Source organism: Myxocyprinus asiaticus, chromosome 31 (assembly GCF_019703515.2).
Source record: "Myxocyprinus asiaticus isolate MX2 ecotype Aquarium Trade chromosome 31, UBuf_Myxa_2, whole genome shotgun sequence".
Classification (NCBI taxonomy): Eukaryota; Metazoa; Chordata; class Actinopteri; order Cypriniformes; family Catostomidae; genus Myxocyprinus; species Myxocyprinus asiaticus.
Genome location: NC_059374.1, coordinates 4,954,744 through 4,980,718, shown reverse-complemented (window position 1 = coordinate 4,980,718; position 25,975 = coordinate 4,954,744). Strand labels below are relative to the sequence as shown.

General features: G+C 38.1%; 1 protein-coding gene across 1 annotated transcript in view; it reads right to left on the bottom strand.

The window, feature by feature from the left end:
- mre11a (MRE11 homolog A, double strand break repair nuclease) overlaps positions 1-25,975 on the bottom strand; it is a 93,048-nt gene that overhangs the window by 2,131 nt on the left and 64,942 nt on the right. Inside the window, exons 16-18 of the mRNA XM_051665653.1 lie at positions 14,981-15,064; positions 14,222-14,283; positions 6,471-6,538 (exon numbers count right to left, since the gene is read on the bottom strand). Of these exons, the coding sequence (XP_051521613.1) occupies positions 6,471-6,538; positions 14,222-14,283; positions 14,981-15,064 (214 nt within the window). The remainder of the gene's footprint in view (positions 1-6,470; positions 6,539-14,221; positions 14,284-14,980; positions 15,065-25,975) is intronic.

The following is a 25,975-nucleotide window of genomic DNA, read 5'->3' as shown; positions in this document are numbered from 1 at the left end:
TTGATTACCACAAAAAAGAATTTCATCTCGTCCCTCATTTTCTTTAAAAAACAAAAACAAAAATTAAGGTTACAGTGAGACACTTACAATGGAAGTGAAAGGGGGCCAATTTTTGGTGAATTTAAATGTAAAGTGTAAATGTAAATGTAAAGTTTGTAATATTATAAAAGCACTTACATTAATTCTTCTGTTAAAACTTGTGTATTATTTGTAAGGTGACGTTGTTTAAATGGTCCAATATTCGTTTGTATTACAGTTTACAGCATTGTCATGGCAACAAATTTGTAAAATTGGATATAACTTCACACAGAAAAGGTTAGTAAGCGACTTTTTTACACTAAAATCATGTTAACACGCATATTGTTTATGTCTTGTGGCTATACTTTTGAAACAGTCAGTATTTTATCTCGGGAATAAATAATGTTTGTTTTAGTGGATATGCGTCAAACCCTACTTAGATTCAAGGACTTTTTAAGCACCTTTCATCTCATATCAAGCACCTATCAAAATCACTTTCCAGCAAACATTACCATGTTTTAGATAATGAATCGAATACATTATTTAATATGTGGACATAACATTTTCTTTAAGCTCAAAATAAATATTATTGGTTACAATACTTTCAGGTCGACAGTATTGTTTATATCACCTTTTAAAGTATCCATCTATGACGAAAGGGAAGGGACTTTTGACTGGACTAAATTTAGCCAAGCCTAATGCTTTGTGCATTAGGCAACTGCACAACCTTTAAGAAAAACATCTGTTATGACTGTCCCTGCCCAAGAGACAGCAGCAGGAGTTGACAACACACTTTTTCAGAGTCTGTAAAAACCCTGATCTTTGGACATTTTTACCCAAGCAGAAGAGTGTCCACTAGGGCTGCAAATAACGATTATTTTGATAATCTTCGAATATAAAGATTATTAGTATAATTAATTGACTATTTGGGTGATTATTGCAACGATTAATAAACACCTCTTAACCAACAATTGTACCTTGAGTTAAGGTTGTGTTAAACATGTCCTCACTAACAAATTAAAAAAAAATACTTTTTAAAAAGTTAATTTCAAATAAAAAAGGCAAATATTCCTATTCTTAATGAGTGTTCTGTCTTGTTTTCCAGTAAAATATTGAAACATCCTTATGTAATATCGATACATTTGCCTGAAAAGCAACATTGCAAAAGATATTTACACTTGTTTTCAGAGAATGTATATTTTAAGTGTATTTTTTCTTACAGCACAGGCAGAGTTTTTACAACTGATTTTCATCGGTATTACGGCAAATCTGTCTGGAAACAAATCATTATATTTTAAGCAGTGTAGCTCCTCAAGTAAATGTACCTTGTTTTAAATTATTTTTGAATATCTTTACTGAAAAACAAGTAAAAACAGATTAATTAAAATAACTTTTTGTAGGGTACAATAGTCTCTCTCTCAACTTTTTGTTCACCTGATTCGCTCCAACTCAAAGAAGTGGCTCTGACCGCACAGAGAAATGTCACTTTAAGAGTTCGTGCTTATTTAGTTCACTTGCTTTCTTATTAACAGAACTTTAAAAGATGCATTACAGAAAAAAGGAAATAAAGCTGGGGTGTAACTTGCTCAAACATGCACGTTTCGTACCCATGGAACACCAGCTCCCCTTTACTTCACAGCAATACTGGTTCTGTATTTCACTTTAGTATTTTTTGGGGGGGATTTAAAAAAAATACAGCCTACATTACAGCCCTTCTCTTCAGTCATTTGTTTTCAGCAAGGAATGCAATCATGTGTTAAGTCATATATGTTGTTTTTCTTGGCAAATACCTTTAACAAATACTTGAACAGGTAGTTCAAAAGATAGTTGACCCAAAAATGTAAATTCTGCCAAGACTACTCAACCTCATGTTGTTCTAAACCCATATCAATTTCTCTCTTATGTAGAACACAAAAGGTGATGTTATGCAGAAAGTTAGTCTCAGTCACTTTTCACTTTCATTCATTTTTTCCCCCATACAATGAAAGTGAATAGTGACTGAGACTAACATTTTGTCTAACATCTCCTTTTGAGTCCAAGGAAGAAATATTATCATACAGGTTTGCAGCAACATAAAGTTGAGTAAATTATCACAGAATTTTCATTTTTGGGTGAACTATCCCATTAAGAGATCAAGTCAATGCTCACCAGAGTAAAGTTAAAATTAACTGAAATTTAACAGATGAAATTGTTTATTACTGTATAATGTTTATTGAAAATAAATATATTAATGATCATATATTTAGAATTTTATGTAAATTGGTACATAGGTCTACTTGACATTGATTCTGAAAATATCTGTATAGGTCAGATGCAGATGAGAGATGTAACAGCTGTTCATCAGTATAATGAAGTTGTCTGTTTTAAACTTTTCTCTTCACCCTGCAGCAGAGTAGTCCTGGTTGCATTATACATGGCACATTTTTGCTATTTCTGCCTTTCTTGTAGTAGGAGCGAGCGGATGTAATAAGGCAAAACTAAATCGCTCCACTACTTGCACTGTAGACAGCTTCGTTGATTATAAATAGAAGAGAAAAGTTTTAGCGTGACGTTCGCTTGCAGAGCACGGAATAAACCCATTTGCATTTAAAAATAACAGGTTCATACTTGGGAACTTAAGTTTAGCAAATATGCGACAATGCACTTCCTTTGATCACTGCGCGCTCATACTAAGCTCGACAAGTGTCCAATGAGCTGCTGGATACTGCAAGAGAGAAAAATACAGAGAGAGAGCAAGATAGATGCAGTAGCACAGATTTAATCGTACTGACTCTGGAATTACAATAGAAAGAAAAAAATACTGATTTGAACATCTGTGTAGTTTCGTTAACAAATTCCCAACTACTGTACATGTTAATGTAAATACACGTGTGCTAGAATTCCCCACGTTATGTGGAACTGGCGTGAATGATTAAAATTGTGTGCAATACACGCACACATGCTTTGAGTATTAGAACAGAGCTGCGTGCACACACAGTACATGCAGCGAGCAGCACATGCAGACCGATTCATTAAACTGCAGCCCTTGTGTTTTGATAACCAAACTAGCTCATATCGCAATTTCAATTTTATTTTGATTAATTGTTCAGCCCTATTTTCTGTCCTAATTCAAGCACTTTCAAGGACCTAAGTCTATTTTTACAGACTTTTCAGTCCTTGAATTTATGTGTCTGAAATTCAAGTACTTTCAAGGACTTTCAATGAGAGTGGGAACCTTGTACTCAGAATAGCAGGGAATAAAGTGCAAAGTCAGCTATGAACTAACAAAATCTTTCAAACAAAAATATTCAAACTGTCACTGCCTGTAACACTGCATTCTTAACCAACAGAAAACATGTTTAAGGGCCAAACCTGATATGCTCTGTTTACATAGAAAAACAGCGTGAACAGCCCCTAACTGTCTCAGTAGTTGAAAAACTGACACGAACCTGGTCCAAAACCCAACGGTTTGTCAGGTCCCATCGGGCTTGGGCTGGGTTAAACATCTCTACTGCACATGTAGAATAACCGAATACTAATTTTGGTATTTAAAAAGAGGCACGTCAAATGGTGTGTGTGATTAGAATGAAATTTTTCTTTGTTGTATTTGATCAACAATTTCTGAATTTGGCATTCGATAATAAATCACGAATCCGCTAATCTTGACTAATCTGGGCCACCCCTAAAATGGAACATACCATTGACCGTACGTGAGCAGTTCAAGTAAACGCACGGGAAACCCCGCTCATTCAAGGATGCACATTCATTTAGTACATGGACAGAGCGCAGCTAACGAAAGTGTCTAAATGCTCGTGCACGGTTCAGTTGAATGATAAAATTACAGAATAAAATTAAGAATAATGAATAAATACAATCAATGCATGTTTCTTTTTTATATTATAATGGTATTGTAAAAAAACAACAAAAAACCTTATCACACAAGCACTATGTTTGATCCATGTAAAAGTTCAATTAGGCCCTATAATGATAGCAAATTATTGCAACATGGAGTGATATTTACAACAAATAAATAAATCCTTCCTTTTGTGCTGAGATTTCAATCACCAATGAAGACAAGATGAATCAGAGAAAGAGAATAAAGAGGACAGTTATTTACTATTCAGTGAACAAAAGTTAGTTTAGAAGTCGTTAAGAAAGTGCATGATAATATTTACATCTTGGGTAATCTATTCATAGAGGTATTGTTTGATTGCTTTTCATTAAATGTATTGGTAACACGCTGAAATAAGGTTGTGAAACTGTTAATATTACACGGTGAAATCACATGAAAAATGAACAATATTTCTACAGCATTTGTAATCTTGGTTTTGTTAATCTCTACACATACTAATACAGTGTAATATTTAGAATTGGTAATTTAACATGATTGCAACGAACAATATGTACAAATTAACATTATCTAAGATGATCAAATGCATTAACAAATATTCATTGTTATGTATTTAAACCTAATTTGGAATGTTGCATGTTCATGCGTTAACGTATACAACCTTAGCGTAAAGTGTATTGTTAAATCATTATCCCCACCATCAGCTGTGGTTTTACAATTTGCTGTGGGTTTATTGGGTGGCCTGGATGAGTGCGAGACTCCCGGCCTGAAATTATGTCCCAGTCCGGCCCTGCCGAAGGATCTCGGTGCTAAACTTCTTTGCCACTATTCTACTCAATCACTGGTGAGTAAAATATGAAAATAAACCTGCCTGTGGCTATTCACGGTTATTTTTAGTTGCATATTACTCACATTGTAGAGGGTTGCTGTATAGAGTTCAAGATCAATTTTGGGATTTAAGAATAAATATTGAAATCGTTCAAATGAAGATTGCGATGCATCGAAAAATCTATATTTTTACCCAGCCCCAATGCCAAATGTCAGACTTAGAATCTATTTAAATTGCATTTACACCAATCAGCCACAACATTAAAACTACTGACAGATGAAGTGAATAAACTTTATTATTTCGTTACAATGGCACCTGTCAAGGGGTGGGATATATTAGGCAGCAAGTGAACAGTCAGTTCTTGAATTTCATGTGTTGGAAGCAGGAAAAATGGGCAAGCGTAAGGATCTGAGCAACTTTGTCAAGGGCCAAATTGTAATGGCTAGACGACTGGGTCAGAGCATCTCCAAAACGGCAGGTCTTGTGGGGTGTTCCCGGTATGCAGTGGTTAGTATCTACCAAAAGAGGTCCAAGGAAGGACAACCGGTGAACCGGCGACAGGGTCATGGGCGCCCAAGGCTCAATGATGCGTGTGGGGAGCGAGGCTAGCCCATCTGGTCCGATCTCACAGAAGAGCTACTGTAGCACAAATTGCTGAAAAACTTAATGCTGGCCATGAGAGAAAAGTGTCAGAACACACAGTGCATCGCAGCTTGTTGCGTATGGGGCTGCGTAGCCGCAGACCGGTCAGAGTGCCCATGCTGACCCCTGTCCAAGCCGAAAGAGCCTACAATGGGTATGTGAGCGTCAGAACTGGACCATGGAGCAATGGAAGAAGGTGCATGAATCACATTTTCTTTTAGATCATGTGGGCGGCCGGGTACATGTGCATTGTTTACCTGGGGAAGAGACGGCAGCAGGATGCACTATGGGAAGAAGGCAGGCTGGCGGATGCAGTGTGATGCTCTGGGCTATGTTCTGCTGGGAAACCATAGGTCCTGGCATTCATGTGGATGTTACTTTGACATGTACCACCTACCTAAAGATTGTTGCAGACCACGTACACCCCTTCATGGCAACGGTATTCCCTGATGGCAGTGGCCCCTTTCAGCAGGATAATGTGCCCTGCCACACTGCACACATTGTTCGGGAATGGATTGAGGAACATGACAAAGAGTGCAAGGCGTTGACTTGGCCTCCAAATTCCCCAGATCTCAATCCGATTGAGCATCTATGGGATGTGCTGGACCAACAAGTCCAATCCATAGAACTTAAAGGATCTGCTGCTAACGTCTTGGTGCCAGATACCACAGGACACCTTCAGAGGTCTTGTGGAGCCCATGCATCGACGGGTCTGTTTTGGAGGCATGAGGGGGACCTACACGATATTAGGCAGGTGGTGTTAATGTTGTGGCTGATCGGTGTATAATAAATTGGTTCTTTACACCAAATGTTTTTCCTATTTATTTTAAATATTTCATTTTAATACTTCACTGTTGTCCAGTATGTACCTGACAGTCAGTAACAGGAATCAATTTTGAATGGTTCTCTGTCAAACAATAAGGTTCTGTCTTTATTACTGCTATCATTCATTCTTATGTTTTTCCATAGAGCTTTACCGTGCTTGCTTTCCAAATGAATATAAAAATACAACTTTAAATAGACAATGAAAGTACTAAAACAAATAGACAAAGTGGAAATCTAAGGAGATACTGCAATGCATATCAGACTAAGATGAGCTTTCAATCTCTTTCTACATTTCAAATAAATGCATATATGTAAACAACCACTTACTTTTGTGTTGGCTTTGAAGCTTTAACAAATGATGCATTCTCATCTGAGTCACTGTCCTCTATAGTGATCTGACAGCACAGAGGGAAAAAATTATGAACAGAGGACAAATGGAGATGAAATCTAATTACAAGTCACAGAGCAGTAAGACCACTTTCCCATCCTGAATCATGTGAAATACAGCCCTCCTCTTGTGTGTTTTATGCTACCTCTGTAAAGATAGTACCTGTGGCATTGAATGCCTAATGGTATTTTCAGAAGAATTTCTTCAGAAGGCTTTTAAAGAATTATTTATTTCAGTAACAGAAACCATAACAGTGCCCACTAGAATACTTCGTTCTGAAGGTCAGTTGCTGCATTCTACTGTCAATGATGTTTATATAATGACCGCTAAACTGTATACCAACCTATATAAATAAATAATTGAGCATTTTCCCCAGTAACAATGCCCAGTCACTCCACACTCTCTTTCTTCTCACATATTAAAGGGATATTTATCCCCAAAAATTATAATTCTTTCATCATTTACTCACCCTCATGCCGTCTCAAACTCTTTTGACTTTCTTTCTTCTGCAGAACACCTACAAAGATATTTTAAAGGATGCATAAGGTGTTTTTGTCCATACAGTGTAAGTCAATGGGGTCTAAAGCTTTCCAGCTCCAAAAAGGAGTGAAGGCAGCATAAAAGTAATCCATACAACTCAAGTCGTTTAACTCATGTCTTATTATGCGATACGATTGCTTTGGGTGAGAAACAGACAAATATCTAAGTCCTTATTCAGTAGCAGTCTCCTTGGCACATTCATACGAGTAGCTCGTTCACACTTCCATGCGCTTGACGCATGCGAAGAGCGCTGTACAACTGATCGTATTGCTTCAGATGACGGATTAAACCACTGAAATCATATGGATTACCTTTATGCTGCCTTTATGTCCTTAATGGAGTTTGAAAGTTTTTGACTCCATTGACTTTTTGGAATTGTATGGACAAAAAAACATATATCCTTCAAAATACATTTGTTTGTGTTCTGCAGAAGAATATTGTAAAAATACATCTCAGTCTTTGAAAGAGATATGTCCCATTAAATATAGAGATGATAAAGTGCAGACTATGTATAACAGTTGCCTGGAACTGGAAATTTTTTTAATCAAGACACTTAATAAATAAAACAAAATTAGCACTGAATAAAAACTGAACAGTTTTACAGCCCAGCCTAGTTATTTCATTTCAAAGCATAATTACTAACTTTTCACACAGTATAGGCAAACAATGCATGCATATTTTTGTCAATATACAGTGCATTCAGAAAGTATTCAGTCCCCTTCATTTTTTTCACATTGTTATGTTGCAGCCTTATGCTAAAATGCTTTAAATTATTATTATTATTTTCACATCAATCTACACCCCATACCCCATAATGTCAAAGCAAAAACCATATTTTTGATAACTTTGCAAATGTATTAAAAAGAAAAAACTGAAATATAACATTGACAGGTATTAAGACCCTTTACTATGACACTTGAAATTTAGCTCAGGTGCATCCCATTTCTCTTGATCATCTTTGAGATGTTTCAACACTTTGATTGGAGTCCACCTGTGGCAAATTCAATTGATTGGACATGACTTGGAAATGCACACACCTGACTATATAAGGTCTCACAGCTGAAAATGCATATCAGAGCAAAAACCAAGCCATGAGGTCAAAGGAACTGCCTGCAGAGCTCAGAGACAGGATTGTGTCAAGGCTCAGATCTGGGGAAGGCTCCAAAAAATGTCGGCTGCATTGAAGGTTCCCAAGAGCACAGTGGCCTCCATAATTCTTAAATGGAAGAAGTTTGGAACAACCAGGACTCTTCCTAGAGCTGGCCGCCCGGCCAAACTGAGCAGTTGGGGGATAAGGGCCTTGGTAAGAGAGGTGACCAAGAACCCGATGGTTACTCTGGTTGAGCTCCAGAGATTATGTGTGGAGATGGTAGAAACTTGCAGAAGGACAAACATCACTGCAACACTCCACCGATCAGGGCTTTATGGCAGAGTGGCCAGACGGAAGCCTCTCCTCAGTGCAAGACACATATAAAAGCACCTAAAGGGCTCTCAGACTGTGAGAAACAAGATTCTCTGGTCTGATGAAATGAGAATTGAACTGTTTGGCCTCAATTCCAAGTGTCATGTCTGGAGGAAATCAGGCACCGCTCATCACCTGCGCAATAACATCACAACGGCGAAGCATTTTGGTAGTAACATCATGCTGTGGGGGTGTTTTTCAGCGGCAGGGACTGGTCAGGGTTGAAGTGAAGCTGAACGCAACAAAATACAGATATCCATAATGAAAACCTGGTCCAGAGCGCTCAGGACCTCAGACTGGGCCAAAGGTTCACCTTCCAACAGGACAACCCTATTTACACAGCTAAGACAATGCAAAAGTGGTTGAGGGACAACTCTGAATGTCCTGGAGTGGCCCAGCCAAAGCCCGGACTAGAACCCAATCGAACATCTCTGGAGACCTGAAAATGGCTGTTCACCCACGGTCCCCATCCAACCTGACAAAGCTTTAGAGGATCTGCAGGGAAGAATGGCAGAAAATCCCCAAATCCAGGTGTACCAAGGTTGTCGCATCATACCCAAAAAAGGTATTTATTTATATTCATTTATAATTTAAAGCATTTTAGTATAAGGCTGCAACATAAAATGTGAAAAAAAATGAAGGGGCCTGAATACTTTCTGAATGCACTGTATATCAAAGAACACTGACTTGAAGAACAGAAAACACATTTGTGCAGTTGAAAAATGTGAAACTTAGCACATTTACCCTTCATGCATCTTGATTAATCGGATATCCATAAATGCTGCATGATTAATTTAATTAAGATTGAAATCGCAATATGACCTAGCATGATTGCTAAACATTAAAAGGCTGCGTTTCTGCATTAAGCGCTTCAGTCAGTACTGTGTGAGCAAGCGGCGCCCTCTAGCGTTCTGGATGGCATTATCCTTTATTATATTATTTATTGTTAGAAGAGTGAAAAAGCTTTTTTTACCACTTTTTTTTACATTAAAAAAATAATAATTGCAAAGTAAAACAATGATCTAATGACAAAATAAAGCGGCAAAATATTGGTATCAGCCTGTTTTTTTTGTTTGTTTTTAAATCGATATCGACGAACAACTTTCATATCCAATCACAAAAAGTTTTAGAACCTGTTTCCACTTGTATTAACGCTGACCACTTGTGATTGGATCACCCAAAATGCGTTTTACTACCAGGTGTAAACGGGGCTTAATATTAATTCAATCTACTATTTCCGTGCTCCAGTATAAGCAAATATTAAGGAGATCACTTTCATGATGATGATGTGGCTCATAAAAATTGTATTTACATGACATGCCAGTTAATCAAATTAATTGCAATTAATCGCATATACCAGTATTTGCTGAGAAAGGCCCACAAAGCATTGATTAGAGACAATACAAAAAGTGGCTTTAGAATTTGTTTTATTCCCATATCACTGAACAAGCCTACAGTCGACAGCAATCGATATTGGTCAATTTGTCCTGTTTTCACAATATTCAATCTTGCGTTCCGTCTGCACTACCTTTAATTTTCGACCTATGTACATATGCATCAGTCAGATGATTTCTCACTGGTTTTCCCCATTGTGCACTATGTCAAGATAGAAGTAGTTGAAACACTGAAAATCACATCCTGACATCCCTGAATTCTGTTGTGCTTCATCCAACTGTCAAGAATGGTATCCTGTGTGAGCGGCTCTTACTCTGTGTCTGTGCTGCCAATGAGGTTTGTTGAGTCACGCTAAATTCCCACTACTGATGTGGCTCTTTAAAAAATTAATTTAAAAGTATTTCAAGCTTGAATTGATCAGATGGTAGGAAAATACATACTTTTATATGGATTTTACGTATGCGTGAAGGAGCATGATTAATTGCATTAAATTTTTTTACACATTATATTTTATATATTTAAATGCACTATCAACAGCTCAAGTAAAACCTTAAGATGTGGTTTATTATTTGATTTCTAGTAGTAGTCGACAGATATGGGTTTTTAAATGGCCAATTCCGATATATAGAGAGCAGGGTAGCCGACAGTCCGATATATATTATATCTATAGCCTAGGGATTCACTTTTTCCACAGCACTGTGAATGTTTAATGGGATGTGTTCAATAAAGACATGAAAGATTATAATTGTTTGTGTGTTGTTAGCTTAAGCACATTGTGCTTTGTCTATACTTGTGACTTTAATGAAGATGATCACATTTTATGAGCAATTAATGCAGAAAACCAGCTAATTCCAAAGGGTTCACATACTTTTTCTTGCCACTGTATTAATAAAAAAAAGACGGTATGGACGGTACAGTATTCCTGCTCAATTCACTTCAAACATTATCAATATGGTGAGAATATGCAGATGGCATATCAAGTTTTATTTCTATTATTTACCTTTCTACGATTAAACAAGCACTTTAAACATCATGAGCTTGCGTGGGTCTACTGAGCATGATAACGGCTGAAAATCAGTCTTGGTCTTTTTATGATCACAAAGCTAACTGATCAGTAAAATTACATGAAGTGGCCATTTGTAAATACTCCCTCTGAGGAAAAACAAGAAAGCAATATGTGACTACAGTATCGTGTAAGTATCATGCTTTTCTGTAGGGTAAATAAACAGGTTTTAAGAGCTTTTTAAGAACAAACCATTTGAGGACATGGTAATTGACCATCAAGTGAAAAATGTGAGCAGACACATTTCCATTTAATTCACTTCATTGAAAATGCTGCAGAGCTGCATTTGTTCTGGCATTGTAATTTAGAAGGGAAGAAACCTGTATTTTCTCTCTCAACCTGTCAGCATTAAGCACCTCCAAATACCATTTCATTTCACAGCTTCACCCATGAGCACTCGGGTAATCTTCAGTTTAAAAAAAAAAAAAAAAAAAAAAAGGCGAGGACGCGAGCAATTACTTCTCATGATGCATTTGTGCTAATTTTGCTCAAGGCAAATGTGTCGACATCCTGTTTACATCTTAACTACTGCCACAGATGTTTGTGTATGATTATTGAGCTCTCTGTATAAGTGTGTTTCAGGCAACCGTGTGGATGGGAATTTTAAACAACGTCGAAAGCTTTGTCATCCTCGGATGAGATGGGATGTTACAAAGGCATGCTGGTATGGGAGTGTATCGTCACATTTGAAATATTCTGACAGTGCAGAGTGCAAGTGTGTGTCTTGTGAAAATATAAATCAAGCACACAACACTCGATTTAATGGAATATTTTGGATTCAATACAAGTTAAGCTCAATCGATAGCATTTGTGACAATGTTGATTACCACAAAAAATCATTTTGGGTTATAATGAGGCATTTACAGTGGAAGTGAACAGTGCCAATCCGTGAATGCTAGAAACTCACTTTTTCAAAAGTATACCCACAAGATATAAACTACACTAATGAGCCAAAACATTATGACCACCTGCCTAATATGCTGTTAGTCCATGGCGTGCCACCAAAACAGCGCAGACCCGCCGAGGTATGGACTCTACAAGACCCCTGAAGTTGTCCTGTGGTATCTGGCACCAAGATATTAGCAGCAGATCCTTCAAGTACTGTAAGTTAGAGGTGGAGCCGCCATGTGACTTATTGGTCTAACACTTCCCACAGATGCTCAATCGGATTGAGAGCTGGGGAATTTGAAGTCTAGGGCAACACCTTGAACTCTTCATCATGTTCCTCAAACCATTCCCGAACAATGTGTGCAGTGTGGCAGGGCGCACTATCCTGCTGAAAGAGGCCACTGCCATCAGGGAATACCATTGCCATGAAGGGGTGTCCCTGGTCTGCAACGATGTTTAGGTAGGAGGCACGTGTCAAATTGATGTCCACATAAATGGCCGGACCCAGGGTTTCCCAGTAGAACATTGCCCAGAACATCACACTCCCTCCACCGGTTTGTCGTCTTCCAACAGTGCATTCTGGTGCCATCATTTCCACAGGCAAACGGCGCACACGTACACGGCCGTCCACGTGATGTAAAAGAAAACAGGTCTTATCGGACCAGGTGATTTTATTCCACTGCTCCAAGGTCCAGTTCTGACAGTCGCGAGCCCATTGTAGGCCCTTTAGACGGTAGACAGGTGTCATCATGGGCACTTTGACTGGTCTGCGGCTACGCAGCCCCATATGCAGCAGGGTGCTATTCACTGTGTGTTGTGACACATTCCTCCCGTAACCATCATTAAAATTTTCTGTGACTTGTGCCACAGTAGACCTTCTGTCGGTTCAGATCAGATGGGATAGCCTTTGTTAACCTCGCGCATCGATAAGCCTTGGGCGGCCAACACCCTGTCGCCGGTTTGTGGTTTGTCCCTCCCCAGAAGACTGTCGGTATGTACTCAACACTGCTGACCGGGAGCACCCCACAAGACTTCCCGTTTCAGAGATGCTCTGACCCAGTCATCTGGTCATAACAATTTGGCCCTTGTCAAAGTCGCTCAGGTCATTACTCCTGCCCATTTCTCCTGCATTCAACACGTTGACTAAGATAACTGATTGTTTCGGTTACCTTCTTATCTACTCGGACCTTGACATGTGGCCTTGTTAGGAGATGATCAACTTTATTCGCTTCACCTGTGAGTGGTCATAATGTTTTGGCTCACTGGTGTATATGAGTGTTAACATGATTTTAGTGTGATAAAATCACTTACTAATCTTTTCTGTGTAAAGTTGTATTTAATTTCAACTTTGTTGGCATGATGACGTAACGGCGTATACCCTACAATGACTTAATGTAGAGAAAGTAATGTAAGTGCTTTTCTGCCTTTAAACCCTCCAACCCTATTCACTTCCACTGAAAGTGCTTCACTGTAACCTTGATTTTTGCTGCTTTTTTTTTTTCTCAAATGCTGCTGATTGAGCTTCATTTGTATTAAACCAGGAACATTATTTTAGTGCACATTATGTTTTCTGTAGCAAACAAACTATAACTGACATTTCTTGATGTCACTTACATTAATTTTGTTTACCCAAGTTTTTGTGTGAGAAATACAGATGTTGCTTTGAATTAAAGAGGATCCATACACATGAGAGAAAGAGAGAGAGAGAGAGGATAAGAAACTCTTTGGACGCTATTAATTTTCATCTGAATAAGATGATCAAATGCTAGCTGATTCAAACCCTGAGGACGCATCAAAGTGCTGTGCTAAAGCAACTTACACTGATGACAAACTAATTGATCTTTATCTTCAGACTAGAAGCTAGTAGCAAAACTAAATTAACCTGCCATTATTCTCTTCAAATTTACAAAGTTGTGCTTTAATGAAGCCCATCATTCTGTGGACTCAACTTTAAAAGTGACAGTGTCTGAGTTGATTAAAAAGCTTCTTTAGAAGAACATTCCATGATTGCTTTAGTCCCAAATCTCAAACAGAAAGATAGCATGTGTCAAGAGGAAATTGATTTGGCCTTGAGTCAAGAAGATAAGTCAGAATAAGCTGGTAGAACACACAGTTTTTGAACAACAAACATAAATTGTGAGTATTGTATGCTGGCCAAGAGCAGCTATGGACTCAAAATCAGTGTGTGTTTGTAAGAGACAGATGAAGTAGTGTTAGCCTAATCACTCTTTTTGTATTGGCCTGTGTGTGGATAAGCGTATCCTGCAAAAATATAAATCCGCTGTGTATTTTTACCACTATCTGAGACATGCAGGGATATATTTGATGGTATCTGGACATACCTCATCAGCGTAGGACTTTGGAGCATTTCCACGAGAGCTCCTCTGGGTCGGAGCCTGGAACGCTGTGGATAGAATAAAATGAACACCTCTGTGAGAGAAAACACACTAAACAAGAACCACACCAGCCGCTACTTTTCTATTCAAAGTGCATCTTTCTGACTGACATTTTGATTCTTTTGAATATTGGTTCTGCTCTTCAGAAAACACCATGAGTGCAGTTTATGCTACAAAGCAGAATGCAGCACCGACACTTTCTATTTCACACCACATGAAGTAATTCTTCAAGCTAATGCAGGATTGAAACAGAAATGAAAGTCAACAGATGGAAGCGGAGACTGAGCTGGCGTGAAAGTTTCTACATAAGAAAGGTCAGATCACCCTTAGCCAATTGCATTAGAGGAAGAAAAGTTAAATTTTGTTATGACACCCTTATGTATCCTCATTCAAAATAAACTGGAAAATATTTATGAAAAACTTCACAAAAGAATGGGTTAAAAAGAAGCTTCTCAGTGCTAGCATTCTCTTGTCTCTCATTCTATTATAGATAAAAAGACAAAATATTCCCTGAACTCTGGCGTGGTGACATCAGAGGACAGCAAAGAGAAAGTTGGCATGTGACGGCAGGCAGAAAAAGAGACCGTGTTTGAATGTGAGCTGTTATCTTGAAATTTATCAGTACTTGCTTGTGTGTTCAAGTATTTGAGTGCAGGAATAAAACTTAAGTGTGTGTGTGCATGTCTGCTTGAGTCAGTATCTCACCATCCATTATTGACTTGGTTTTCAGTGGACTAGAGAGAGGTCCTTTATGTCCACGTCCGCCCCAGGCTGACTGAGATGCAGCACCTGGACACATTAAAACAATCAGACACAGCAGGAGACAAGCTGTGAAAAACAAGAAGCAAGACAAACTTTAGCTAGAGCTATTATTTTTCAGAATGTTAGCAGAGAGACTGACAGACAACAATGCCTAGTGTAGTACAGCATCTCATTAAATGTAGAAATGAAGATCAGTACATGTGATTTGAATGCATTATAATGAACAGATGTGAAAAGCATAAAATAATCATATAATATGTGCCTTCTATCTTCCTACCTTACTTGCTGCATCTAGTGGCAAGAAAAAGTATGTGAACCCTTTGGAATTAGATGGTTTTCTGTTAAAATTAGTCATAAAATGTGATCATCTTCATTAAAGTCACAAGTATAGACAAAGAACAATGTGCTCAAGCTAACAACACACAAACAATTATAATCTTTCATGTCTTTATTGAACACATCCCATTAAATATTCACAGTGCTGTGGAAAAAGTAAGTGAACTCCTTGGCTAAAGACGTCAACAAAAGCTAATTAAAGTCAAGAGTTGGCAAACCTGGCATCCAATTAACGACATGAGATTGGAGGTGTGAATAAGAGCTACTTTGACACTCAAACATTTTGAGTTTGGTGTTCACAAGAAGCATCTGCTGACGTGGACCATGCCTCGCATAAAAGAGATCTCAAAAGACCTACGATCAAGAAATGTTGCTTTGCATTAAGCTGGAAAGGGTTACAAAGTTATTTCAAAGGGCTTAGATATTCATATGTCCACAGTTAGACAAACTGTCTATAAATGGAAACGATTAAGAACTGTGGCTACTCTACCTAGAAGTGGCCATCCAGCCAAGATGACTCAAAGGGCACACAGCAAAAGCTCAATGAGTTTAAAAGAACCCGAGAGAGACAGCTTAAGACTTGAAGGAATCATTGGAACTGGTTAACATCTAGGCACATAGGCACAGCACAGCGGGCAGCGCTTTGAGACAATTTATTTAATTAATTAAACTGCAGCCCTCGCGGTTTGAAAATCGCACTGGGTTATATTGTGATTTCGATTTTATTTCGGTTAATCGTTCAGCCCAAATCGACCAATTATTAAATCCAAGGGTTCACTTACTTTCACCACAGCACTGTGAATTTTTAATGGGATGTGTTCAATAAAGACATGAAAAATTACAATTTTTTTGTGTGTTGTTAGCTTAGGCACATTGTGTTTATCTATACTTGTGACTTTGTTGAAGATGAGATCACATTTATGATCAACTAATGCAAAAAAACCAATGGGTTCACATACTTTTTCTTGCAACTGTATATGTACACGTATTTAATCTGCACGCACTTTTTTCCTCCATAGAAACAAGTCTTTATTTTTAATTTGCATGTCTCCAAATCCACACGAGACTGTAGTAGTGTTTTAGTATTATAAGAACAAAGCAGATCTATAATTTGTCCTACACTTTGTTGACTGCTAACGGTGACTGCCTGATTTTCCTACACCAGTACAGCAGTTATAAACCAGGAGCTGATATTAAAAATAGCTTTAAATACTATATTTAACACATAGCCTATCTAGTAGTCTGTTTAAATGGGCAAAAATAACCAAACTGTTCCCTCACAAACATGGTGTAATAAGCATAACTTAATTATAACTCAGGTGCTGACATAAACTCCACTTACATTTTGTGCTTGAAATAGGGACGTTACTGTCATTTGTTTTGTTTTTCTGTAGTGCATTTCACAAAATGCTGCCAATCATGAAATACTAATAAATAAAAAAACGATAGATGACCATTGCCACCTTGATTAAACTGTCTGACAGTTGAAATGTTGCTCAATCAGCCCAAAGTATAAAATCTCAGCGAATTCTGAAACATTCTGTATACAGATCCACTCTTTTTCAATCTGTTTGGATTTAGCTTGAAAATGGGGCAAAGTACCAGAAAAAGTGCCGGGGACCAAATAACATTTTTTAATCCTTTAAGCTCTAAGGGTGTTTTTTAAGATTTCTTGTTGCAGTGGCATCCCCATAATTAAAGGGTAAAGTATTTAGTATCATTTTAAAGAAAACTTTTCAATTTTTTTGTTTTGTTTTGTTTTTTTGTTTTGAGCAAACAGGTCTGTGGATGATGCAGTCAACATGGGATTGCATCATATCCTGCAACATCTGGACATCTGCAACATCTGGATTGACCAGTGTCATATGCAAGGATCCTTATTGTGGACTTCAGTTCGGCTTTCAACACCATCATCCCAGCTTTCCTATGGATTAAATTAACCCAACTCTCTGTTCCCATGTCTATCTGTCAGTGGATTACCAGCATTCTGACTGACAGGCAGCAGCTAGTGAGACTGGGGAAATTCACTTCCAGTACATGTAGAATCAGCACTGGTGCCCCCAGGGATGTGTGCTCTCCCCACTACTCTTCTCCCTCTACACCAATGACTGCACCGCCAAGGACCCCTCTGTCAAGCTCCTGAAGTTTGCAGATGACACTACTGTCATCGGCCTCATCCAAGATAACGATGAGTCTGTATACAGAAGGGAGGTTGAACGGTTGGCTCACTGGTGCAGTCGTAATAACCTGAAGCTCAACACGCTCAAAACGGTGGAGATGATTGTGAACACCCCAACATTGACCCTGCTCACCATTCTAAACAGCACTGTGGCAGCAGTGGAGTCATTCAGGTTCCTGGGCTCTACCATCTCACAGGACCTGAAATGGGAGACCCACATTGACTCCATTGTGAAAAAGGCCCAGCAGAGGTTGTACTTCCTTCACCAGTTGAGGAAGTTCAACCTGCTACAGGTGCTGCTAATCCAGTTCTACTCAGCAGTCATTGAGTCTGTCCTCTGCACTTCAATAACTGTCTGATTTAGTTCAGCTATGAAATTGGACATCAGAATACTACAAAGGACTGTTCGGACTGCTGAGTGGATTATTGGAAGCCCCTTGCCCTCCCTTCAAGAACTGTACACTTCCAGAGTGAGGAAAAGGGCTGGTAAAATCACTCTGGACCCCACTCACCCAGCCCACTACCTTTTTTGAACTGTTGCCTTCTGGCCGACGCTACAGAGCACTAAGCACCAGAACCATCAGGCACAAGAACAGTTTTTCTTGTATGTGGAATCTTACTTGGCAATAAAGCTCATTCTGATTCTGAATTTTATTATTGATATTAATTATGATAAATTCTAAGACTCTCAGCCTAAGGAACTGCTGAAACAAATCACACAAAAAACTTGAGCCAAAAGTTTTAGTCTTATTTTCTGATTTGACATTATATACCTCAGGTGTATAAGGTGGCTCCAAAAAACTGCTTTTGTTTTGTTCCTAATCATGGCACTTTGTGTTGATTTGACAAAGAAATCAAAAGTTATAGCATTACAAAATAATTTATCCTAGTGTCCAAAAATGTCTACAAGTGTCCAAAAGTCTCTCCAAACAAATAAAAAATAATAATTGTACATATGAAATGGAAGCATAATAGTAGTTGTCAGGAAGACTCATGCTAGCATACACCATTCATTCAATTCTGGCGACTTGTCCAATCATAATTTTATTAATCTTATTTATAAATCTGCAGCTGTCGGTTATCGCGTCATGTGCGTTGTTTTCACTCACTCCCTCGTGAGCGAAACACTTAACCAGAATTCATGCTATGCCTTGCTTTTCAAGCAAACAACTGCTTCATATTTGTATATTGTATTTGTATATATGTATATTAATACATATAATAACCAATTTAACAAGGGTGTTTTACATTACTGATACTAGGATTGTCTCTAAGCTTCTACACTCTGTTCAATTCTGACATCGCTCGTCAAACTTTAAATGCTTCTACTAAATACTTCTACAATGCATGATTTGACAACATCTTATCATTAGGTAAGTAATATTATTTTTGCTACTGTATAGGACTTCAGTGTTCTGGGATTAGTACTTCTTCGAGGCAGATACCTAATATTCATTAGACTGATGCTTCACACATCATGGATCATGAAATGTGTGTTGGCTTCGACATGCTTCGACAAAGCTTAGGTATCAAACATCACATAATTTGTCCTCTTGATCTGCACCTTTCATGGCTATTGCACAAACAATGCTTCACTTTTCAAGGGCTCAGACACATAGGGAAGCATTGGCTATCATTTTGAAAGGTATTGCACAATCAAAGCTCGCCCTATTCAGGGCTAAAAAAACCTCCAAAGCATTGTTTATCCTTTTCAAGGGTATTGCACAAACACTGCCCACCCCCCATCAAAAAACAAAACAAAACTCCTATCCTTCACAAGGAGTGTGCAGGGTTCTCACCTTATCAAGGGGCGCACACAAGTATCAGGCACTCTTTTGCACATTTCTTCACATCTACGCTCATCTTTACTGGGGCCATCAATTCACACAAGCTAGTCAATGCTTCTGTAGGTTGTATGACACAAGTAAGCACACTTTTGTAGGTGTTTCATACAATTATTTTTTTCAGGTTATCTTCACCTTCTAAAGTCATGGCTTTTGAGTGTTTAATTGTAATTAGGCTTAAATTCCTTTTGGAGTAAGTTCCTCTTACTCCAAAAGGAATCCAATCATAATCCAGCATCATCTTTATAAATCTGAAGCTGACGGTTATCGTGCCATATGTGTTGTTTTCACCTCCCATCCACCCCTTCACCACCAGTTTAGGTCCCGTCTTGCTGTAGGGCTAAGTTCCTCTTCCTTGTGTTCCGGCAGGATCTGATGGTTTGAGCGAGAATCTGAGCACTGAACCGTAGGACTGGTAGAATCAATTACACATGCAAACACAACAATGACTAAAGGTTTGCATAGCATGCAGATATGATTTTAGTAATGAGATTTCACAGAATGAGTTTCATTCTGTGCCATTTGAGTCATCGAGTCTGCGCCATCTCCTGGTGGCCATATGTAATTAGAGTGATTGATCACATGACTCTGCCCAAATATGGAGGACAATCACCACTGGTTGGAGCAATTTGAACCCAATTTGATTGGTTTTGCGTTCCATGATGCTACAGCATTTCCGATGATGTCATCTGATCCAGGAAAGTGAATGTGCTTGTAGCCAGATAGCAAGATGCCAAATAGTCAAATGCTGTGTGCACACTGTGTGCTGTGTGGTCTATGCATCCGACTACTTTGTCTGTGGGCTCGTTTCAAAGATAATCGCCTCCTCTAAGTAAGGGTATGCAATATTTTATTTTGTGTTTATTTTTTTGTCCCCCACGTCCGTTACGCCCTTGGTGAACAGAGCATACTTCTTGACTGTTAATAAAGTATGTTTTGTAGGTATGGAGTACAAATACATACTTTAACATTAACATCCGGTAATGGGGGCATTGCCTTTTGACTTGTATGTTCTTGGACCTATAACATCCTTGATGTGCCTAGGATGTACCTACTTGCTTGGTACTTATAACGCATAACATTTTTAATTTATTTTTTTAATCCCCTTTTCTCCCAATTTGGAATGCCCAATTCCCACTACTTAGTAGATCCCCGTGGTTACCTCAATCCAGGTGGCTGAGGCCGTCAATCCATGCATTTTATCACGTGGCTCGTTGCGCATGACCCTGCGGAGACTTCGCATGTGGAGGCTAACGCTACTCTCCGCGATCCACGCACAACTTACCACAAGTCCCATTGAGAGCGAGAACCACTAATCGCGACCATGAGGAGGTTACCCCATGTGACTCTACCCTCCTTAGCAACCGGGCCAATTTGGTTGCTTAGGAGACCTGGCTGGAGTCACTCAGCACACCCTGGATTTGAACTCGCGACTCCAGGTGTGGTAGTCAGCGTCAATACTCTCTGAGCTACACAGGCCCCTATAACACATAACACTGAAAAGACTGCCCTGCTTACAGTTTTCTGCCTTTTGTATTTTTCAATGTTTGTTATCTGATGGCTTCTCAGCTCTAATGGCCTTATGGGAGAGCAAAGTGTCCAGCGGTTGCATATTTCAGAATCTCAGAAGATGCATTAGTTCATCCGGGTTTCATTCGCCTAATCTTTCATGTATACTGCATATCCTACTTATGTGACACTGTTTTTGGCAAACTATATAGTAGGGAAGTTTTTGGGGCCACTATATCTGAATAACTATCAGTAAGGTATCAGAAGGACTGCTTTTTTCATAAGTTCCTCTGTCTTTTGTTAGAGGAACTTATGCTGTATGACAAAAACATATGAATAATAATTATAAATAATCTTATCTTTGGCTTGCATCCATCAAGTCAAAAATAAAAAGAGAGAAAATTAGATGTTTAATTCACTGAATTATTCAAAATGGCCATTACCACGTGGTAATTTAATATTGATATTGGTCATTTTATATATATTCTGTAATATTTACAGTCATATAAAATTACTCATGTTGTAAATTAAGATTTTGGTCATGCCACCCACCCCTAGCTGCAAATGAAAATCTGACATTTAGCTTTATATAATAATAATAATAATAATAATAATAATAATATTTATTTATATAGCACCTTTCTAAAATCCAAGTTTGCTTTACAGAATCAGCTAAACAAAGACATAAATAGATAGCACAAGAAACATAATATGAAAAAAAAAATCATATACAGCAAATCGTAAAAGTCTTAGGCATTTTAGATGTTTCACAAAACATTTGTTTTAATTTTATATCTTCTGCTTTAGAGCATCAATAGGAAAAAACTATTTTAGATTTGCAAACACAGGGTTTTTCCTGGCTCAAAATGAGGCAGACGTGGTATCATCCTGATTATGTGCACACATACACTTGTACCATGCCTTCCAATGGCTGAAGCAAACACTTACAAGCAACATATTTTAGGTGTTCTAATAATTAGATGATTGAAGAAAATGACAATTATCAACTTATAGCATATTTAATAAAAAAAATAAAATAAAACTAACCTGTTCAACATTAAATTAAATACAACATAACAGCTAATGTGTTCATTTATAGTTAACAAACAACAAACTTGATTAACCTCTTAAACCGATAATAAGATCATCTCTGATCTCAGGTATGTGAGTGGGTATCGTGGGATGGGACGATGTGTAGAGACCAATCGGCCACTGTTTTACAGCTTGGACTGGACTGATCACTTAGATTGACAGGTCTTGATTTACCATGCGCACAACTGAAACAGTGCTGGATCTTATTACTTGTTACTTATTCTATGTAATTATGTTTCTGGTTTATTGTGGCATTTACAAATGTAAGTAATTCTTAGGTTCAGTAAAACCCTAAGATCACTTGTTTGGAGAGTTTTTTGGACTTTTGATAAAAAAAGGCTATCTTGTTCCAAATGTCATAACTTGCTTTGAGATAACAATACAAAATTTTGCCCAGATACAGTTGACATGATTGTAGTCATCATGTGAAGCATGAATAATTAACATAATGAATAAATAAACTGCATCACTTTCTCAGCAGTGTTGTAACATAAGAGCCTCCAAAGATGAGATGTACATGTTTGCATTTTTTAGAAAATCAAGATTATGCGTGGTTACTAATTTTTAAGTCACTGAAATAAGGCCATGAAACACATAATAGATTTTGTAGGATCACGCTCTTCTTCTGAGGTAAATTCACAGCGTGTCTTCTTCCAAAAATGATAATGAGCTCAAACGGGAAAGACTGTACCTCTCGTTGGTTTCATATGAATTACACAATCAGAGAATATTTGTTTTCAATTTAAATTGGTTCATTTAAAAGTAGACAATTCAAGCTTTCTATAGACATATTTCTCATGTCTGCGAGGCAAGAATACACTGAGTTTCAGTTCATTTTCATGATGCGCTCCAGACAGAAGTTCATGGAGACCGAGACGGCAGAAAGCGCATCCTGTATGATTTCTTTATTTTACAAAACCACAACGTTTTGCTGTTATTGTGAGCATACACAAATAAAAGTAAAACCTTTAAAGTTTCGAATGATATCATACTCTCATCTGTATGACCAAAAATGACGGAGTATTTCTTTCTGCTGTTATCAGGGAAAAAGTCAGGTGACCACAGAGGATTGACTATGTTATGTTATCAATATAAAAAACAACTCAAGCCCTGCACGATGCTATTTTGAGCCAGCGCCTGATTAGCTTGCTTGCTGTTAAGCTTAATGGAGGGCTATTGCCTAAGTTGTGCTGGCTCTATGGAGATTTTTTAATAGTGGTTTAATTTCACAGCACCACTTGGGGTCTATCTGTGCACGTGACTGCCTGCCTAAGTTTCGTCGACAGTCGGAGGCGGCACGAAATTTGACGGAAGCGGCCACCTCATAATTCTCTATGCAGGAAATACCCTGCAAACATTCCTTTTGCAAACAGAATAGCATGGAAGTACAATAAGGAAACCTGTAACAGATGTATGGTCCCCACAGACCCCAGATCTCAACAGCATTGAGCCTGTCTGAGATTAAATGAAGACAGAAGCAATTAAGACAGCCTAAAAACATAGAACTGTGGAAAGATGCTTAGAACAACCTTGAAAAACTGTGTGCAAATGTACCTAGGAGAATTGGTGCCATTTTAAAGGGATAGGGTGCTTACACTAGGGCTGTCAAATGAAAATTCTAAATTTGAATATTCATAGAATTTAAGAAAAATACGCACATTCGAATGCTAAAACTGCGCATTCAAATTTTGGATGTGTGCCAAGCACTGGCGATGACTTCAGACTGATCGCATTCTTGCGCTATAAAAGGCTAGATGAAGCGCAACAAAATACAGCTGAACAGAAACCAGGTGTCTCGAAACACATTTTAAAGTTCTTTTTAACTTGACATGGCATCTAAAAAACAGTGCTCCTGCATGAGACACTGAATAAACAAAAACAAAGCGAAAAAAAGACATTCATCTAGCACGTTTACATAAAAAAAAAAAAACAATTGGTAAACTGGACGGTTGCAAAAGCGTTCGGTGTGAACAGCCCTTTACAGTAAGTGGAGGTCTTTGGCCATTGCGTCCTGCTCTCTTATCAGCATTTCTCAGATTAAGCAATGGGTTTGTCTGTAAAGGAGTTGGAAATGTGTTTCGAGATCCTCGTGTTCTGTTCCTTTCTGTTGTGTTCCGTCTCTTTGAACAGCCCCTGACCAGGGATCATGAGCCACTTTACCACTGAGTTCAGCCAAATACCACTGCTATCTGGGAATAATTCTACCCTACATACAGCTGTAATTAATGAAACACACTGTGGTATATCGCTGTTAATATAAGTTTGAGTCTGTGGTAGTATATACTGTGGCACCAGTGGAAGTGTAACACCATGTTACCACAGAACTGCCTATTGAAGCATTTCCCCCCTCGTTTTATTTTTGACTTAAAATTTGAGAATATGAATTGACTAAAACTTTTTTTATTTTATGCACTTCAGTTTAAAATTGTTTTAACTTTAAAATTATTTTTTAACAGCCAGGAATGATCTTTGCAATAATCTAACACGGTGCTGTATGGTTATATGTATTCAATGCACCCTCTTGTGGACTAAGGAAATAACGTCAATTTAAAAAATGAGCTGACTTTATAATTTGAATTTAATTCGAATTTAGAACATTTTTAAGGTAAAAATTTGAATGTAGTTTCTCTGCCCAATTGACAGCCCTAGCTCACACCAAATATTGATTTAGTTTTTTTTATGTTTACAGCACTATGTATGAAGTTAATTGTTAAATGAAAACCAGTCAAGGCATTATTTTTGATGACCTGCCTAAAAGTTTTGCACAATTCTACCTGGACAATAGGGGTGAAAACGATCCATTGATCTGGATCGATGCATCGATGAAATAGCCAACGATGCAATGTAAAAATCTATGTATATTTTTTTTAAATGCACCTTTATTTTGACACTCTTATTACAGCCACATCCGTACGCGTATCCGTCAGGTGATGCAGCAACCTCATGATATTCATCTCGAGCATCATAAGCACTAAATATGCTTCTCATGTGGGACATGGATGTGCGCAGAGTGATTGAAGAATAAAGTTGTGCTCTGCTGTATCCGCATGCGGCCATCAACCGGGCGGTACCCCCGGTATAGTCAAAATGTGAGCTCCGGTGATAGTATAGCACAAAGCGGCTCACATGGCGCTTAAATCGGACTTCCCTCGATATCGTGCCGCATGCGACCTATTTGAACTCTACATGAGTATTTTCTATTTTAAAGCACTATGGAGCAATTCAACCATGTCAAATGGCTAGACAGCACAGACATTCTGAACAGAACTGACGAGGGAAAGAAAAAAAACCTGCCCTGCACCAAAATCAATTACAAGACTTTTCACATCTTAACATCAACACCCTTACTAACATTTATCACAGTAAACTGTAACAACATTTTTCAATACAACTGTGGAAGTTGTAGCCAAGAAAAAACATGGATAGCACATACTCTCCTGTTGGAAACAAATTGTAGGTAAGTATTTTGGATTGAAAGACTTGCTGGAAAGATGACAAATCTCTGTGAATGAGAAGATGAGGAGATTGTGAAGAAAAAAGGCAGATCCTCTATTATGTGGAATTGGTTTTACTTTAGAAAAAGAGACACCGATCAGAAAAGCGATTTGTAAGGTTTGCATATCGTGAATATCGCTATGTATATTGCCACATTGTGTATAAATCATGATATATGTAAATATCCATGTGTGCATCGTGTGCGTATCTATCAGTGGTCAGGGCTTCACGTGAGACTGAGAGAATTGAAGAAACATGAACTTTTTACAGGAACTGACAATTTTTAGGCAGCCGCCCAAGTGAAATTTCGGCCCGCTTATGCAAATTCAATGACATTATTTTTGACTATGTTTGTCAAGTTCCAAATAAAGAGAAGATTATATAAGAGGAAGTGGTTTTCATATATAAAGTATTTAATTCAATAACTGGATTATTCAAAAATAGGCATTTATTTATTATACACCTAGGAGAATTGGTGCCATT